The following is a 20,147-nucleotide window of genomic DNA, read 5'->3' on the forward strand; positions in this document are numbered from 1 at the left end:
CCCACACTGCTATGTGGTCCCTGACTGCTCCAGCGCTCTCACTAGCAAGGCTTCATGTAGGGAGGGAGAAGCAAGGCATCGGAGACTCTGCCCTGGGCCAGGGCCTACACAGGAAGCATAGCACATATTCCTGGATTTTATTTCCTGCTGCAGCCAGCGCAGCCTGGATAGCCAAGACTGGCGGGGGTGCCGGGATTGAGACGCGGAGGCTTCTTTTCAGGTGGAAGAACAGCAAGCTTTATTTTGCCCAGCAACTTTTATACCTCTACTCCTTCTGGGGAGACCCACCGGCCAGAAAGAACACAAACATCCTTGTCAATTACAGACCACAAGGAAGTTCTGCTGTCAGTCAGGGAGCGTGAGGGCAGCTGGATCACAATAATTTTCCATTTTTCTTCTTTTCGTGTGTGTGTGTGTGTGTGTGTGTGTGTGTGTGTGTACGCATGTGTGCTATGCTTTTGCATGCCCAGGCCGAAGGAAATCCTTCTCTCTCTTCCACCTCATTCCTTGAGGCTGGGTCTCAGTCACTCAGAGCTTGCCAATACAACCATTCTCACTAGTGAACTTGCTAGGGGATCCCATCTCTGCCTTCCCAGGCTGGAATTACAGGGATGCCATCACACCCACTTGGCATTTCCATGGGTTCCAGGGATCCGAACCTTGGTCCTCTTGGTTGAGTTGCTAGAACTCTTACTGCAGCGCCTTCACCCAAGTCTGTTTTAGATTGTTTCCGGACACCTAAGGCGTGCCAGGGACTGTATGTCCAGCACTCACGTTTGACTCTGTCCTAGGCAGTCAGTATGGGAGATACAATTATGGGGAGCAGAGATGCTCACCGACCTGCTCCAGCGGGGCTACTGACTGGAAAGATACATGATGCGGATTCAAGTCTCTTGTTTGTGGAGAGCCTGCTACTGCATTCTGCACAGGGAGCAGATGGAAAAGATGGCCGAACATGTCAGGGAGTCAATAACTACACACCACTCAAGAATGCAGGGGAGGATGGGGTTGCGGCTAAGTGGAAGAGTCCTTGTCTAGAATACAGGGCCCTGGGTTCCATCCCCTGCACTGCAATAAAGGCTGCTGGCGGGAGGCGGGGAAAGGTCCCAGTTGTGGGTTGGAAGTAGTGTGTGTGTGTGTGTGTGGGGGGGGGTGTTCCAGGTCTACTAAACTAGCACAGTCTGTCCCGACCTGGCAGGACTGCATAACACACATGACTTTTCCCTGAGTTAGACTTGATGTTTTCCTCCCATCCTGAAACCTCCATGTCCAAGCACCCAGTTCTGCCCAGGGCAAGCAATCTGGAATACTATAGTTTGCCATGTGACTCGGGGTAGGGGGGAGTTCAGAGTCAAGAGGCTTCCCCAAAGGGTACCCAAGGACTCAGCATTAAACTTAGGATAAGTGAAGCTCAGGGCACATGACAGCAGCCCGATCAGGACCCCCACATGCTGCGGTCAGAGGCTCTGCGATGGAGAAAATGAGTAACTCTCCTGCAGACCAAGTCTTTTGCCAAACACCAACCCCTTGACACACATAATTCAGAAACCACTACAAAGTAACACTTTCTACTCTTTCTAGAGTGGAAAATAAAATATGCTCTCCTTCGGGCAGCAAGCACTTCTGTAGAAGGCTTAGTCCAGCCATTTCCAGAAAGCAAATTGGAAGAAGGGATAAAGGCTGCAGATTCAGGTCTGGTACCCAGCAACAATGGGTTCTGCTATCGCCATAGCTATGTCCACGCAGGAGTCAACAACATGTAATTATCTTTGCTGGAGTCCATGCTCAGTGTGGAGACAAAGGAGCGTAAGACCAGTGAGGAGGACAGGCTTACCAAGATACACCATCCAGCGCTGACAGCCACTATGGAAATGAATACAATACTGGTCTCTTACAGCCCTTCAACACTTTGACATGGAGAGACAGCTCAGTACTGGGGAGTACCTGCTGCTCTTGCAAGGGCCTGAAATGCAGTTCCCAGCACCCATGCTCAGTGCCTCACAAGTGCCTGTGACGTAGCTCCAGGTCCCGACACTCTCTTCTGGCCTCTGCAGGCACGTGCACTTCTGTGCAGTACTCATATACATAATTAAAAGAAAAAAAAACTTTAGAAAGATGCGGCTAGACAGATGGCTCAGTGGTTAATAGCACTGACTGCTCTTCCAGAGGACCAAGGTTCAATTCCCAGCACCCACATGGCTGTCCACAACTGGCTATCTGTAACTCCAGTTCCAGGGGGATGATGCCCTCTTCTGGTCTCCAATGGGCATTGCATGCAGGTGGTGCATGTACATATATATAGAAAAAACATATGTATAAAACAATAGGATACATTTTAAATATATTTAAATATATACATATATATATATGGGCTAAAGAGATGGCTTAGTGGTTAAGATCACTGGATACTCTTCCAGAGGACCTGAGTTCAGTTCTCAGTATCCACATTGGGCAGCTCACAACCACCTCAAAACACTCAAACACATATGAATAAATCTTTTTAAAAAAATAGTAAAAAGAGGGCATGCAGAAGCTCCTGGGTTTGACACTCCAGTGCCAAAATGTTTAAAAGTTGTCTTAACAATAGAAATTAACATGTACTATCTTGGACAGAATCTATTTGTATCTATATCTTGAGAACAAATTATGTGTTCCTGGGTAAAGAGGCAATCCCAGGCTAGGAAATTATCAAAGGTAAGCATTCAGGACCAGTTCAACTCAAGTTTCAGCTTGGAAGAAAGGAGATGCTTACAAGACAATGACGAAACTTTACGAAAGTATTGATAAAGTACATACATCTGAAAAATTGCTATCCATCTGGATAGTGACTTCTAGTCACTGCCCTGGGGGCTGAGCTTAAACAGAGTGAAGAGCAGGGCTCTGGGAAAGCTGCCTCCTTCGAAGTTTCAATCAACCTTGTTAAACAAAAGCAAGACATTTGAAACTTCTCAGCTTTCCTCATATTTAATGCCCCTCTGTTGTCCACCATCCATGTTCTGACTTCTGCATTAGCCTGAGCCTGGATATTGTTGTCCAGCGTGGAAGAGAAGGCAGCTGAGCCCTCAGTGGTCCCATTTATCTTTTTGAGCCTATTATCAGTATCCAGTTGACTGATTCCATGAATATAAAAATCATGAGGCAGACTGGAGTGGTTAAGAGCACTGCTGCTCTCAGCACTTGGGAGGCAGAGGCAGGCCTCTGAGTTAAGAGGCCAGCCTGGTCTACAGAGCGAGTTTCAGGATAGCCAGGAATACACAAAGAAATCCTGTCTTGGAAAATAAACAAACACTGACTGCTTCTCCAGGGAACTCAGACTTAATACCTAGCACCCACACATTTTGGCAGTTCATAATCATCTCTAATTCTAGTTCTAGCTCTTCTAGCCTTTAGAGAAACCAGGCGTGCATATGGTGCAGATTTACAAGCAGGCAAAACACATAAAAACAACAAATTATTAAGGCATCAAGCTGAGACCGGTATATCAAAACACACCTTTGTGAGATTAGGGGACACCTGAGTGCCAGGCCCTGCCGATGAGCCTGAGAAGACAGCAGGTGGCAGCAGTGGGACTTGACACTGAACTGGGACAGGGACTTGAGCCCTGACAGGAAGGCTGCTTCAGTTTCTAAAGACCCTGCACTGCAAGACTGGGCATGTGTAAGTCAGGCAGGCAACTGGGATGGCTTTTGGGCAAGGACCATGGGATGATGGGCTGTAATGCCAGGGCACTTGCGTGGCCAGCCCTTCTCCCCATTGGCTGTAGGGGACAGCAGAGAAACCCACCATGATGCCAACTGCCGGAACTGACATCAGCAACCTGACTTCTTCCTCCCTGTGGAGTTCTAGCTCCTTTGGGCCCTGGGATAGCTGCTCCACCTGTAAGTCTACTGGAGCACAATATAAAGTTTAATTTTGTTACATCATGGAAAGTTGGTAAAGTAAGATTGCACACTGGCAAACACTGCAGCATTTGGGCATTTTATGAGGCTCCCTAGAGTTCCTTTGTATAAGCCCGTCTCATGTGGACAATGGGGTACACTCTGCTCCTTGGGCACTGGAACAGAGGGTGTCTCCGGCAGACCTCAACAGTCATAAGGCTTTTGTCCCTCGATAGGAGTGCTTTGCTTCATGGAATATCTAAGGATTCTCCCAGCTCAACAGTTAATTCCCAAGACAGCTAAGCAGCCATCAAATGGGCTGCATGCAGGCCTAGCAACTAACTTAGAATTCATTCCAATCCTAGAGAACCTTTACATCTAAACTGTCCAGATGAGAGAGTTACTGGGAAGGGACCAAAGCCACGCCATTTGATTTATCCCCACACAGTGGCGTAGCCTCAGTCACAAGCCTATACATCCCTCTGTGTTACCATCTCCCTTGGACACACACTCTTATCTATCCTTGCAGCACTGTTCTGTCTCCATCTTGTTCTCACCCCAAGGGAGAGTGAACAATGACCGGCCAGAGGGGATTGTGGGTAAAACGCCAACTCTCAGTAGGAGGTGGCTCAGAGCTTCAGCAGCATAGCCCCAGGGTGCACAGTGCCAGCACTGGAGTAGGAGCTGCTGAAGAGCAACAGGTGCAGACGGCCACCCTGACAGCTCACACTTCTCAGTGTCTTCCTGACAAGGCCAACACCTCCCACCTCATCAAATGGGAACCATCTTCACCTGTCATCACCACTTTCTAAAGCTTCCCACAGGGTTTTCTTAAAGCACACGGATTTTTTACCGTTGATAAAGAATTCAACAAGAATATATTTTATTTTTTCATAAAAGTTTAACAAAAATATATTTTTTCATTAACTTAAAAATACAGTTTCAGAAAGCAAATTCCGATTGTTATAATTCATTACACATTTTACAAACAGGAAGAAAGCAGTCAATACAAGTGTGTGAAGCTATGGTGTGCTCACTTCACAAGCTTGACTCTGTCTTTCAGAACCTTAAAGATGGGGTTCTTGTTAATTTTCTTGTTGAAGATGGCCAGGAGCTCCTCCTCTGACATGTGATGGTCGCTCATCACTGCATGGTACTGAGCTATGACCTTTACAAAGAGAAACAAAACAGATGTCAGGCGGGGAGGCCATTTGTAGATGTGCTCGGCAAATCTACCGGTCCAAGGTTCTTTGGGGATGAAGTACACTGAGAAAAGTCCAGATGTAGGTCAACAACACAAAATAAAAGAACCCCAGAAGTTAGTCACATAAGCAAAGACCCAGCAGCTGCCCAGGTGTGCACAAAACTGCATCTCACACAGGACTACAGAATTTAAAAAAAAAAAAAGGGTGGGTGGGTGGGTGGGGACGGCAAGATAGCTCAATGGAAGGGACATTCATGTGCTCTCTGTCTCTCAGGTAAATAAATGCAATAATGCTTTTTTTTTTTTTTTTTTTTTGAAAAAGCAATGGCAACCATTTATATCAGCAAAAGAGAGCAAAGTGCCTGGAAAAATCACTTCTGGTCATTTCCAATACAGTCAACTGTAGGTAATGCATGCAGTCTTTAGACAGGTCCAGAGTCAGAGAGCTACCCTGGCTTGGTTGCAGGATGGATGGGTTTGTTCCAGGCGCACAAGTGAGCCACTCTGGAAGTAGGTGTGAATGTCTGTCTCAGTGTTTTCAGGCTAAACAACACACATGTACACTTTAAAACAACCCCTCCCCAGCTATCCCGTGCCTTATTTGTTGCAGGATGTACCTTTTTCTTTAACTTCTTGACTGATATCTCGTTGTCTGGAGCCTGTTTCAGAACAGCTTTAATGGTCCCCTTCCAGTTGAATTTACCTACAATGCAAAGAATGATGCATAAGGCTCTTTGTTTTGTCTTGTCATCTAAAGAAAAAATGTTCCACAGTTGCGTGCTTCCTGGGAAATGACATCACTCTCCCACGAAAATAAGACACCAAGTCCTTAACTAGTTCAGTAAGAGGGGCCTCTAGGGACCAACTGCACGTTGGAGCGATGTACTCAGTGAGGAGAGATGGTCCTCAGAGTGTCATGGTAGGGACAGCCTCCTGGGAGAAAGGATCGACAGACAGAGCTGAGCATCCACAGAGAGCCTGTGGTACAGAAGATGCAGCTGAGCAGCTCAGCCTGTTCCTGCTTTTCCTGCTAGGCCCAGCTCTCAACTGAATGCCAGACTCCGACCTAAGACAACATGGAAAGGTGGTGAGAGACAGACCGGCAGTGTCTCAGGGCCTGCCATGGGACAGACTCTTTGTTCCATAGTCTAGATTTGGAGTCAAGAAGGCCACCAGGTAAAAGTTAGACCAGCCCACACCTACAGATAAGGAGCAAAGAAAAGGGTAGGCCTGGCTTGCCACCAACACTGATAGCACACCATTAACTCTAGGCTAGTGCCACAGCCTGTGTTCAACTGGTGACTGTTGGCCAAGGTCGAGTTGGGAGGCAGAATCCTGCCTTTCAAAGGCTGTGGCAGGGACAGGGGCAGTGCCAGAGATGAACAAAAAATCTGAGCTTTTGCCCGTATGGTGGGTAATGAGAAACAAGTTGCCTAGATATGGTGACAGCGGAGGCCACAAAAGGAATCCCTTTGGCTGTGACAAGGAACAGGGAACTTGGGACTTCCCACCTCTACCTGGCAGCAGAAACATGCACCACCTTAAGGTCTGGAGAGAAAACTAGGAAAGCAGGAAGTAGTAGGCTATAGGCACAGGCCAGAAATCCCAACTACTTGGGGGTTTGGCAGGAGGATCATAAATTCAAGGTCAGTTAGCCTGGCATACAGAGAAGGACAAGGCCAGCCCACATAATTTTAGTGATACTTTTGTACCAAAATAATAAAAAAGGCTTAGATGCAGCTCAGTGATGCACTGTTTGCTTAGCACAGACAAGGCTTAGTGTGTGTGTGGGGGGGGGGATGTAGACGGGCATGGTGGCGCACACCTTTAATCTCAGCACTCAGAGGCAGAGGCAGGTGGATCTCTGTGAGCTGAAGGCCAGCCTGGTCTACAGAGTGAGTTCCAGAACAGCCAGGGATAAACAGAGAAACACTGTCTCAAAAACAAAACAAATATATATGTATAACACATATGATATATAAAGAAGTTTCAAGTTATAATTGTGAGAAAACAAAAACCCAAAATCCAACCAGAAAAGGGACAGAAGGCCAATAAAAAACAACTTAATCCTTAAAAGCCTTCAGTCTACAAAGTCAGAGAGGCGTCAAGAGACCTGACTAAGTTTGGGCAGTCACTGAACCCTCACCAATGGCTCTAACTCCCATCTTGGCTCATTTCCACAGGCAGGAGAGGGTGGGAGTATACATGGCAAGTGCGGATTTGCCACTTCACAACAGAACTTCCAGCTTCATGAGGCAGGAGCTTTGTGTGAGAGGTGGTAGTTAAGAGGAGACCCACAGTCTTGGATCCTGACAGTGTGTGTGTGTGTGTGTGTGTGTGTGTGTGTGTGTGTGTGTATACATACATATATATATGAATGAGAGAGAGGTGGCCATGGACCTTCACACAGGGAGACACTAGGAACAAACCCAGAGGCTGAGAAGGAGCAGCTATAACTGCCCGGACCTCAGGTCATCTCTACAGGAGGCGGGGCTAGACAAGACACACAGGGAAGGTGGGAATAGAACAAGCCTTGGGAAACCACACTGGGCTCACTGCCAATTTAAGGGCAATATTACTGCTATGGTTTGGAACCATAGTGCCCCCTAAAGACTGGGACCCAGTTTGGTGCCACTGAGAATATTAGTAACCCTGACAGTGTGGGACACTAGTCTATCTTTGGGTCACTGCAGAATTGACCTGTAAGAGGCCGTGGGACCCTTTTGGCCTGTTGAGCACAGACCCCAAATCAATAGGACTAGTGACCATGAGCCAAAATTATTGGTTTTATAGTTTGATCATTGTTGCAGCAATGAATGATGGCCAACATATCTATATATTCAATCCAGATATCCCCTTTTCCATAAGAGAGGATGGAGGCACTGTAGTACCAACCCATACGCCTTAGTTGTGCCTCTAATGGGCATGACCCAACAAGGCGGTGCCTGGCCTACCCTTGGCAGGAGCATCTTTTTCCTACCCACACAGAATATACACAGCCAGTGAGTGGTACCTTTTGCTGGAACCTCATGGTCCTTGGCCTCTCCCTCCTCAGGCTGTCCTGGCAACTTCATCTTTTTTTTCTTGGACTCATCTGTTAGAGAAGCAAAAAGGTTTAGCTGGTTCCAGTTACAAAAGCCCAGCATGGCATAGGCATGCGAGCTCCCTCACCACACCCGGCTCAGCAGGTTGTTCTCATGCTTGCTGGAAATGAGCAATAGAAGGCTGAAGGGAGGTCAGCTGGACCTCTAGAGCTTCTGCCCTTCTCCGTACCTGGCCCAGAATGTGAGACCTAACACATTTCCCTGTACCCCACGCACAGCCTCACTGAGAACCCAGTGTGCAGGCTGAGCACACACCTTCTGAGTGTTTTCGCCGCTTCTGTTTTCCTTTCCCTGTCTTGATCTGCCCCTCATCAGCATTTTCACCAGGGGCCCCATTTCTGTCTGCATCCTCTTCTGAGGCCTGCCCACCCCGGGCCTTCTTCTTTTCTGGCGGGCCGTCAGCCTCTGCGGTCTCCTCCCCACCAGCCTCCTGTTCTGCCTCCTGGCCCTTTTTGCGCTTTTTTGACTTCTGGCCCCTCAGGTTTTCCTGTTGGTTTTCTGACTTCAGCTCTTTCTTCTCTTTCTTTCTATTCTTCTGTCGTTCCTCCTTCCTTTCTCTTTTATTTTTCTTTGCCTCTGCTTTTTCTTCCGTGGTGCCATTTGTTTCCACAGGTGGAACCTTAGCGGGGATCTCTGCATGAGGTTTGGCCACGTTGCTGGGTGGTTGCTGATCTTGCTCCTTATGAAATAAATAAGAATTATCTAAATATTTGGTCCAGTCACACCTACTGTCCATACTATACTGTTTGACTGTGACACCAGCAAGTTCATACCTCATTCTTGATCCTGTTTCATGTTATTAAAGGGTGAAATGATTCTGGCTCACTGTCACCCTTCACCTAGACAAGGACAGAACAGCCAGGTGCAGGGTGTCATGTTGTGGAATATTAGTTGAAGATGTGTTACGTTAGTTTATGCTGTGGAATATCTGTTTAATGATGCAAAGACGTGTTGCATTTGTTTAACTCTGTGAAGCTGTGTTACTTTGCCTGCCTAAAACAATAGTCTAGTAAAGAGCTGAATGGCCAATAGCTGGGCAGGAGACGGACAAGCGGGGCTGGCAGGCAGAGAGAATAAATAGAAAGAAAAAGAGAGAGAAAAGGAGAATGCAAGGGGCCAGCCACCCAGCCAGACTCAGAATAAGAAGGAAAGAAAAGATACACAGAAATAGGGTAAAAGTTCTGAGGCAAAGGTAGATGGAATAATTTAAGAAAAGCTGGCTAGAAACAAACCAAGCTAAGGCCAGGCACTTATAAATAATAATAAGCCTCCGTGTGTTTATTTGAGAGCTGGGTGGTAGGTCCCCAAAGAGCAAAGAGTTTAAAAAAAAAAAAGAAAGGAAAGAGAAAAAAAAAAAAAAAAAACCCCAGCTACAGCACCAGGAAGCTGTGTGTCTGCAGAGCTGGGCTCAAGGTCCAGTTCCACGGATATCTGGTTCCCAGGAGCTACTACTTCTTCTGTAGGACAGAGCATGTGGAAACTACCATTTGTGGCTGAGTCACCTGTAAGACAGAGTTCCACATACAGCTGACATACAGCTAACACGAGAAAAATGTCCTGTGTGGGGGGCAGTGGACACAATGCAAGTAAGTGTTCTGTAAATGAAATAGACAAAGGCACTGTCACATCCTCCTTCTCCCGATGAGATGGCCACCCTCAGGACTGTCACAGACAGTGGCCAGTGTCAAGAACAGAGAATAAAGTCTGCTAGGGTCTGAGTGCCCCTCGCAGGGGCATATGATGGAAGCAGAAGTGGCAGAACCTCAAGACAGAGGGCCTATGGCAGTTAGGTCACCAGGGATGCTGTCCTCAGTGAGTTAAGACCAAACCTACCCTAAACCTTGTTAGCTTCCTGCCAACTAAGTCACCACTCCCAAAATGCTCCTATTACAATACTACCTGTCTGCCAGAAGCTGAACAGAGGGAACTATCACATCTTAGACTTCCAACCTCAAAAAGTGTGAGCTAACCAAGCCTCTTTTCTTCACAAAGAGCTCAGCCTGAGGCTGTTGTAGCCAGGAACAGAAGGCACTACATGCACTGTTACAACAGACTTTCTGCCTACTTCCACACTTAGTAGGAATGGGCAACAGGTCCATGCAAACAGGTCCCGTCTCTGCTATACTCCTACCGTACTGATCTTTCAAGATGTATGAGAACAGTGCACTGAATTGCCGTTAGTTGTGGGCCTATGCAGAGGGACGGATTAGGCTGCTACAGGTGCTGGAATGCCTGGGTTGAGGCATCCACAAGCATAAGAGCAAGTCCCATTCCTTGGTCACTTCCAAATGACATGGAACAAGTTGCCCAGTCCTCTGCAATGCCAAAATGAAGGCAAACCAGCCTTCCCTTGGTGCACTAACTCAGTGCCAGGAAGGGCAGCACTGGGAAGCAGACTAACTGTTGTGGATTTCTCAGAAGCCGACAAGGCTCTAAGGGAAAGGAAGCTTCATGGGAATCCAGAAAGAAATCCAGGAAGAGGAATGGGAGACGTCCAACACTCTCTCAGAGGCATGTCCTCAATGTTCTAACTTCCTCTGACCAGGCCCCACTTGCTAAAATCTCCTCTCCTCCCAACAATGCCAGAAGTTGATGATGAGACTTCAACATATGGGCCTTTGGGGACATTCAATACCCAAACAGTAACACGTGACCACTGAGTGCCAGAATCTTCAACTTTCCTTCTACTAAGCTTAGACCCAATTTCCACCTGGTGTTAAACCAGCTCATGGCTGCGGGATGGACGGCATACAGAGGTTCTTAGAGACTCAGTTCTTTCCACTTCGTCCTACTCCATTGCCCCTGCTTTTGAGTGATCCCTAGCCAACTGTTTTGCAGTGAACACCCCCTTTCCTCTCTGCCCACTGCCTTTTGCTCTTCATAGCACTAAGCCTTGGCCTTATATGGAACCCCTCATCCAGTGCTGGTTCCACCACTCCCAGCTCAATGGAGGCAGAACAACACCCGATGATGGCGGCACCCATTGCACCCTGCTAAATGACACGGGGAGAAGCTGTACACCAGGATAGAAAACTCCACTCCTGCCACACCTGCAGTGCCAGGAGGATATGCCCAAGATATGCCCAAGCCACGGCTAAACCAAGCCAGAGGCCCTTTGGTCTGCAGTCACTGGGCAGAGGTATAGGGCCGCTGTCACCGGTCATAGCTTAGCTGTCGGAAGGAGCTTACTGATCATTGTCTTCAATTCTTAATAACTTAATAACTTCAATTAACTTAATAACTTTGGAATTTCATAAATTCCAAAGAACTAGAAAAAAGTCAAAACCCCACAGTTGAACTAAGCAATTTCAAATCTTTGATTTTTTTGCAAAAATAATAGAAATAACCTTTTAAAATGGTATGTCACATTCATGCCAATTAAATAATAGATGGTTTGAAGATTTCAATCTGTGCATTGTGGAGACAAGTGCAAGATATACCATAAAGGTGAACTTCTTTCTAATCTCACTTTGCTGCTCAAGCTACCTTTTCCTTTCTGGGTGTGCCTATACACAGAACACTGCTCATGTGTGCACATGTGTATCTTTTTAGTCACTTTCCACCCTAAGTTTTGAACCAGGGTCTCTCACAGAACCTGGAGCTTTTTATTTATGCTACACAGGTTAGCCAACAAGTCCTTGGGATCCACCTACCTCTGCTTCCTCATCGCCAGGGTTACAGATAAGAAATGCTATGCCAAGCTCGTATGAGAATACTGGGGATCCAAAGTCAGAGCCTCACACTTGGGCAGCAAGCACTTTATACACCCACTGTACCACTACAACATGCAGGGGGTCTGAGCCCCACACTCTTGGCTGAAAGATGCGATGCCCTCAGCCTGTTTAAATTTCTTTTACAGCACCAAGGCACTCCAGAGACATTTGAGGTCAGCAGTGAATGAGGAATAAATAAAAAGGGTAGAGTAGCACAGATGGTTTAGATTGGGAAACTGAGGATCCAAGCCTAAATGTGACCATGATCAAACACACACAAAGCACAGCAGAGTTCAGAATCAGATCAGCCAGACATCAAATCCTGGATCAATCCCATTCACCCAGCCCGACTGCTATGCCAATCATTCCACAAAAACTGGTCCCACTACCAAGCATGCATGTTGAAAGGCTGTCTCTGCACACCAGGTGCTCCCAGCTCATTCCTGCCCGTCAAGGAGTTGTAGCACAGAGGCTCTCTGGAAATGCCTTCTCAGCCTCCACACACAGCACCCCCATTCCACTATTCCCAGTTGTTCATTATAGTGCGATCAAAGCGGAGTGGACTCACACTGCTGGATGCTTCGGAAAAGATGTTCCACACCTGCTCCAGAACAGCGTCACTGTGCACTTTCAGGCTGTTCCTCATCCAGTTCTGTAGATACAGAAAGAAAGCTGCTATTCCTTGACAGGTCACTGATGGGGCACACCCCAAATTGGGAATGTCATTTAAATCCATACCTGAAACTTAGCCTTTTTTCTGGGAACATTGTCAAAAGCACTGATTTGCTGTAGAAGTTCTCGAACTTTAGGGCTGACATTGGGTTTCTTTATTAATTCATTAATTTTCTATTAAAAAAAAGAATGAACAATAGACATATTGGTACGGCCAAAGGGTTCTCATCTTTGAAGCCAAGATTCTATATTTGCATCTATGTATAATGACAAATATTCCTATTCCACACAACACTGAAGGGCTGCCCAAAGCTATTAGGCAAGAAAAAGAAGCCAAAGCCTTCCTAACAGAAGGGACAAAATCAGGTCAAATATTCAGAGGTAGTACTGGAAGGAATGCGGCTGCACATGTAGAAAGCTCTAGAGGGGCAGCAGTTACAGCTAATCACTCACTAAGCAGAGCTACAGGATACGCAATTCTCAAGAGACAAGCCATATCTTTATATACCAACAAAAAATAATGCAAGTGTGAGCATCAGGGAGATTTCATTTGCAACACAGCATAAAGAATAGACTAATTAGAAAAACCACAGTCAAAGGGGTGAAAGAATTATGCACTAAACACAGTTACAAGAATCAAAGATGGCATTAATCTCATAGGCTGAGACAACATTAAGATGCCAACCCGAAAACAGCTGGCAAAGTCAGCTGCATGTGTGATCTAATTTAAAAGGAACCCTGAGAGACTCCAAACGGACAATATTGAAAAATAATAGTTTCGTGGGTTTTTTTGTTTTGTTTTGTTTTCTTGTTTTTTCCAAGACAGGGTTTCTCTATGTAGCTTTGGAACCTGTCCTGGAACTCGCTCTATAGACTAGGTTGGCCTCAAACTCATAGATATCCGCCTGCCTCTGCCTCCTGAGTGCTGGGATTAAAGGTATGCACCACCCAAATTAGTTTTTTTTTAATTCAAAACTCACTACAAAGCTACAATGACTCAAAGAGTGTGGCACTGCCACAAAGAACACTGGAAAAATGCAGGAATAAGCCCCCGAGGATATGGCTAAAGGGTTTTCGACAAGGATGTGAAGACCACTCCATGAAAGAATGGTCCCCTTTTCAACAAACAGTGCTAGAAATAGTGGATCTTCACATGGAAATTGGACTCTTACGTTATATTACAAAAAAATAACCCCAAATGGATCAAAGACCAAAGCTTAAAAAGTTAAACTATAAAATCTTAGGAGGAAAAAAAAAAAACCTTTCAAGAGATCTAATCTGGTAACAATTTCTTACACATGACCAGACAACATTCAGGGTCAGCAGAATGGCTCAACAGGGAAAGGTGCTTGTGTGGAGGTCAGAGGACAACTTGTACCAATCACTTCTCTCCTACTATGTGAGTCCTGGGGATTAAGCTCAGGTTACTGGATGTGGTGGCCAGTACCTGTATCCCTTCTGAGCCATCTTGCCGGCACTCTACACATCTTCTCAACTGGGCAGCTACTGGAAGCCCTTCTCAAGGGTCATGCCAGGAGTATGAACCTTCAGAGAGCCAACACCCCAAGTTCACACTCACACTCTGCCACTCAATGGGGCAACTACTAATTTGATTTTCAAGAAAATGTAGCCTCTACAAAGGTGACATCTGTCCAGTGATCTCCCTTTTTTCAAACTGGAGCTCACGGCTTTTGTAAATATTTTCACTTTATTAAACTAGAAAATTCCTTGCATTTGTGAAAGTATTTACTTTGTTCAGATGTGACAGACTGACAGGGCCTAAGCTGTAAGCTCTCCACTGGGAGCACACCTGTACATGTTTCAGTTTCATTTTACAGCCAAAACAAAGTTAGCAGGAACCCTCAAACATTGCGAACAAAATCTATAAAAACACATCATCCAAAGGTAAATGCACCAGGATTTTATCTTTCTCAAGATGTTCTGACACTTCTGTTCTGGGACCTATCCCCGAAACCCCAGAAGGAAGCAGGTGCCAGGTGAGTGACAGGATGGGTGGAGACCCTTACCTGAATCCATGCCTGCTGCTTTGCATCACCTTTGTGAGTCTTGGCTTCATAGTCTTTGCCTCCGTACTTCTGGCCTTCACTGATGCACTTCACGTGGCTTTTATAGTCATCGCCCCTGCAGAGGGACCCAGCTCATCACTAGGCTGACAATGTGCTAGTGCACTTGACGTGGCTTTTATAATCATCGCCCCTGCAGAGGGCCCAGCTCATCACTAGGCTGACAATGTGCTAGTGCCTTCATTGACAGCACGCTGCTTACTGTTTGTGACTTTCCACCTGGCAACTGCACAGACAGCCTAATTCTTAATCTAATCTTTCTACTATTTGATTTCTTCGGAGCGATGGTATCTGATAGTACCATAACAAAGGATCATCTCCCCCTGATAACGCTCCCTCGAAAAGTCCCTTATTCTGAGTGCTCACTTCCTTGCACTGGATAATAATAGAAGTAAAATGCCAGTCAAGAAACTGAATGATCAAATTTTCTCTAAGAGTAAATATTTTTTTGATGGTGTTGGGAACTGGACCTAGGGCCTCATGCATACCAGACAAGAGCTCTGCCACTGAATTATAAACTATCTGCTCCCAAACTGTGTGTGTACTAAGTGCCACAGAGTAAACATGGAACTGAGAGGACAATTTGGGGAAGTCATTTCTCTTCCACCTTGAGTCCCAGGAATGGAACTTAGTGGTCCAGCTTGTAGGGCAGGTGCTTCAAAATCCGAGCCACCTTACTAGCCCCAAATTCTCTAACCAACAGGATCTTGTCCCTTTGGTCTTCACTTTCACAAGTTCTTAAAATGAAACGGTGCTGGGGGACAATGGTCTGTATCCTGTCAATTATATTTTAAATAAATGGTGATTGGCCAGTGGCCAGGCAGGAAAGTATAGGCGGGACAACCAGGCAGGAAGTAGAGGCCCGACAAGAACAGGAGAATTCTGGGAAGAGGAAAGCTTGGTCCACAGTCCTGTCCCAGCCACAGAAGAAGCAAGATGTGACTGCCCCACCGAATAAGGTACCGAGCCTTATGGCTAGTATAGACAAGAACAACGGGCTAATATAAGTTATAAGAGTTAATAAGAAGCCTAAGCGAATGGGCCTATCAGTTTCTGACTAATGTAGACCTCTGTGTGACTTCTTTGGGACTTAACAATTGTGGGAACTGGGCAGGACAAAGACCCTCGGACAACAAAAGCACTCTGAGGAATCACATCAAGTTTAGCCAATAGACTGTAAGGTTTCCTTCTTGGTCTCTGTCCTCATTTTTGCGCCTCTATTCTCCCAAGCTTGTAGGGTCTGAGCTTCTATCTGTGGATCTTCAGGAATTATCAGAACTTACCAGAAGTCCTTCCCACAGTCAATACAGGAGAGACATTCACAGTTTCGGCAGGCAGACACGTGCTTTTCCACCTGTGCTTTCTTCACGGATTCACCGCACGCATTGCATGTAAAAAACACCATCTTTGGTTAAATGACTAAATGTTCTATCAGAGACTGGTTTGAACTCTTGCCCTAAAAAACAAAACAGTAAACAAAAAAAGGTAAAGATAATTATAATAAGGGAAACCGTCTCCCAGTAAATGAATTCCACAGTACAAGAGCAGGCTCAAAGCTTGCCAGTAGTCTCAGAAGTAACCTACCACTAGTGTCAGAAAAGCATGTGCTCAGCACAGGCCAGGAAGTGTGCTCAGGAGCTAATGTATCTAGCCCTCACAAGGGAAGGACGTCACGGCTCAATGTTTCTGAGGCCACAGAGGCACAGGGAGTAAGGAACTTGCCCAGAAGAGCATAGAAGGATTTAAACCTGGAAGACTGGCAGCACAGATAAAGCTGTCACTGAAGATCTCAAGCACCCCCCCCATATAAAATGTACAAAATTAAAGTGGTAAAGAGTACCACAGTGCAGGTGTGCAGTGCAGATTGCTACTGTGACTGCAACAGCAACAAAGCAAGGGGCAAGCAGCAGAGCTTAGCAAGTGGAGAAGCCAAAGAACAATTCCAAAAAAGACTAAAATTATTCCTACAAGCACCATGATGAGTCATAATTGTTAAAATGAAGACATTCCCTTGGCCTCAGTGGACGGGGACAAATGAACACATTCCATTAGGACTTATACACATGAGGCAGGAAGAAACATATCACAGGCGCTCCCAAGCCCAGGTGTGCCAGCCTTCCTCTGTGCACTCAGCATGGAGACCATCTGCACACACACAGCCAGTTCATGTTGCATGCATGCTACTGTATGCTCAGGAGTATGCTCGGTGTCACAACTGCCACAGTAACTTTCCATGCTTACAGAGCCTTTTAATCACTGTACTCTAAGAAAGCAGTGCTGCTCTTAATAAAATGGGCTTTGTTCAGAGCTGCTTAACCCAGCACTTGCTTCCTCAGTATGAAACAGTGCTTGTGAGGTCATGCCAAAGCTAGATCAAGATTTTTTCTACTGAGCCCTGAATGGAAATCTTCCTGGTGTACAAAGTCCCTCTGCCTTCTGGAGCATTGTTGGACACTGGTTCATCTTGTATGCTAGATACAAACCACAGGCCCTTGACACCAATGTCCTGTGCCTCCCTCCTTAGCTTGCAAACAGAGCTGATTACCAAAGGAAGGCATGTGGACAGCTACAGCCTGGCACCAAAGGTCAAATGAGGTAGACAGGACCACTCCAGGCCATGTAAGTCCTATTGTCTAGCTTGGTTTGTGTAAAGACATGTGACACAGGCCCAGCTTAGAGAGCAGGGACCATGTTTAATGTTTACCAGTCTGGCTTCTGAGATGCTTACCAGCATTTGGCACAAAACAGGCAGGCAGCTGTTCTGCTGCACTAGTGAGAAAACACAGGAACAAGAGCCTACCTCAGGTGTCACCTAGTCTGGACATTCTTACACATTTATACAAGAGTCACTGATTAGATACCAAGAGACAAACTGCTGCTGTGCGATTAGCTAAAGGAGCCACTAAAAAATCAGAAAGCACTTCCACAATGAGGCAGACGAAGAAAACGCCCCTCCAACGTTACACGGCTTAGAGCTTTCCAACCTCCTCCACTGAGGACTGCTGTTTTTGGCCAAAAGAGGAGACAGCAGGCTTCAGCAAACCTTGAGATCCATGGGTCTGTTGGTTGGGAAACACCAGAATTAAAGGCCCAAGAAGGATACTGAAAACAAGATACAGGAAGTGACAGAGATGGTGTGTCAAAAAAATATTCACACGGCATTTATATAGAACAGGTCCCTATGGTCAGGGCACAGTGTGCACATCCAATCAGGTGAAGGTTGGAATCAGGTCATATGTCCAACTGAAACAGTCTGGAGCCATGCTCAACTGCTTTTCTATTTGACAGGAAAGGGGAAACAGTGTATCCACCTGCTAGGCTAATGAGATAAGATTTGTAAGGAGCTTATTCATGATCCAGGAAGGACAGTCCAGCTCCAGGGTCACCTTGGCTGTGCAGCACTGGGACGTGCTAAGAGTCAGAATCACAAAAGCCAGTTTAACAGTGTCACAAATGTGAAGGCTACAAGCGGAACCCTGGGCTAAGTGCAGCCTGTGCTTTCTTTCCAGTGCTGTGAGATATATACGTATTACTATGTATATATGTCTTACCTCTGTGAATGTGCCTAGTACAGAGGTCAGAAGAAGGCGTTGGATCTCTTGGATTTTGGGTATTGGGAATTGAACCCAGCCCCTCTGAAGGAGCAATGAGTACTTTTTTGAGACAGGGTTTCTTTGTAGCTTTGGATCCTGTCCTGGAACTTGCTCTGTAGACCAGGCTGGCCTCGAACTCACAAAGATCCACCCGCCTCTGCCTCCCAAGTGCTGAGATTAAAGGCGTGCCATCACCACCACAACCAGGAGAGCGGGCTAGAGCATCGAATACTCTTAATTACCATGTCTGTAGCCCCCTAAACTTCATCTGGGAGTTTTGCAGGGTAGCTGGTTAGTGAGCCGGAGGATTCATCACCACACACTGCTTTTTAAACCTGGGTTCAGATCCTCATGCTTGTTTGGCAGGCACTTTACAGAATGGACCATCTCCCTGTTCTCAGCATACTTTTTTACTTATGCACACATGCTGACTAGATTTGCCCTAAAAACAGCAATTTTCCTTTTTTTTTTTTTTTTTTTGAGACACGGTTTCTCTGTAGCTTTGGATCCTGTCCTAGAACTCACTCTGTAGAGCAGGCTGGCCTTCAACTCAGAGATCCTCCGGTCTCTGCCTCCCTAGTGATGGCTGGGATTAAAGGGGTGTGCCGCCACCACCACCTGGCTAAAACAGCACATTTCAAAGGCCAGGCTGGCAACTCCAGCACAAGACCCAGTGAGCAAGTCACTGCTCCCTTTAAGCTTCAAGTTCTCCTGATCCATGAAACAGGGAGTCAACCCACAATACTAGACACAAGCCCCTTCCAGGAGAATTCCCAAAATTCGCAGGTGCAAAACAAGAATAGACAGGCACATATCTCTGCCCTCCTGGGACCTGGAAGACCATGAGTAGGACACCTGTTTCCACTAAAGCTCAAGGAATCCAAGCTATGCCCCTGCCTTGTAGTTAGGGCCTCCCCACCACAACCTCACCTGAACGTTTTAGGCACTATGGTAGACACTATGCACCTGACCTGATTTGAGCAAGTCCCGTGTCCTAAGCCCTCAATGGCCAGAAGTTAGGCCTGCAGGCACACACAACCTTCTTACCTCTCTCTCCTAGGAGGTAGTTGCTGCAGAAAAATCCTGACATTTTCTTTCTTTTTTTTTTTTTTTTTTTTTTTTTTTTTTTTTTTTTTTGGTTTTTCGAGACAGGGCTGCTCTGTGTAACTGTCCTGGAACTTACTTCGTAGACCAGACTCGCCACGAACTCACAGAAATCCGCCTGCCTTTGCCTCCCGGGTGCTGGGATTAAAGGCGAGTGCCACCACAGCCCGGCAATTTTAACATTTTCTGAGCAACTACAACATGCCAAGTCCTTTACCCCTGTAATCTTCACATACACCCCAAGTTAGGGTCTCTAGTATCCCTTTTGGTCAGACGTAGAGCCGAGCACAAGAGGGCTTTTGTATCTAAATAGACTTTTGGGATTCGCGCGCACTTGTGGTCCGCTGGCGCTCCAGGAGCCCACAGGTCCCTCCTCAGAACTGAGTTCTCGAGACTCAGAACAGAGTTTTCTCCCCATCAGACAGCGGGTATGAAGCCCTGTGCGGTGGGAACCAACCATGCCATTTGGACCGCCCCGACTGCCTGACTTAAAACCAGGACGCAATTTCTCCCGGAGGTCGGGACTCCAGCCTTCGTCGGCGAACAGATCCGCAAGGAAGGCGGCCATGCCGCCAAGGTCCCCCACTACAGGCCCCGCTTTAAGCTGCCGCCCTCACCTCTCAGCAGACTTCGCCAACGGTCTTAACCGACTGCCGGGAGCACGTGGAGCCTCAGCCGCCCAACGCAGAGCCGCCACCGACTCTCTCTCTCGCTCTTCCAACTCACCCGCGCAGAATTCACGCCCGGCCGGCGCGCGCCAGTGCGCAAGCGCGTCGCGGCCACGCCTCCGGACGG

The 20,147-nt window shown here is 46.7% G+C and overlaps 1 protein-coding gene across 1 annotated transcript; it reads right to left on the reverse strand.

Annotated features, from left to right (window-relative positions):
• Positions 1-4,739: 4,739 nt before the first annotated feature.
• On the reverse strand, positions 4,740-20,121 carry Lyar (Ly1 antibody reactive). The gene is made up of 9 exons (XM_050141370.1): positions 19,970-20,121; positions 15,939-16,111; positions 14,599-14,713; positions 12,638-12,745; positions 12,468-12,551; positions 8,442-8,865; positions 8,096-8,176; positions 5,700-5,785; positions 4,740-5,046 (listed from the first exon to the last, which is right to left on the reverse strand). Exons 2-9 carry the CDS (start codon positions 16,058-16,060, stop codon positions 4,912-4,914), a joined length of 1,155 nt encoding a protein of 384 aa, XP_049997327.1. The 5' UTR covers positions 16,061-16,111; positions 19,970-20,121; the 3' UTR covers positions 4,740-4,911.
• Between the last annotated feature and the right edge of the window lie 26 nt (positions 20,122-20,147).

Source organism: Alexandromys fortis, unplaced genomic scaffold, assembly GCF_014885135.2.
Source record: "Alexandromys fortis isolate MF-2015 unplaced genomic scaffold, M_Fortis_MF-2015_v1.1 scaffold_7, whole genome shotgun sequence".
In the NCBI taxonomy this organism is placed as follows: Eukaryota; Metazoa; Chordata; class Mammalia; order Rodentia; family Cricetidae; genus Alexandromys; species Alexandromys fortis.

Excerpts from the sequence above, each read along its gene's own strand:
- Lyar (XM_050141370.1), bottom strand. The coding sequence starts at position 16,060 with ATGGTGTTTTTTACATGCAATGCGTGCGGTGAATCCGTGAAGAAAGCA. Across the intron at positions 12,746-14,598 it reads AGCAGCAGGCATGGATTCAG|AAAATTAATGAATTAATAAA; the intron begins GTAAGGGTCTCC and ends TTTTTTTAATAG. Across the intron at positions 5,786-8,095 it reads CCATGAGGTTCCAGCAAAAG|GTAAATTCAACTGGAAGGGG; the intron begins GTACCACTCACT and ends TTTGCATTGTAG.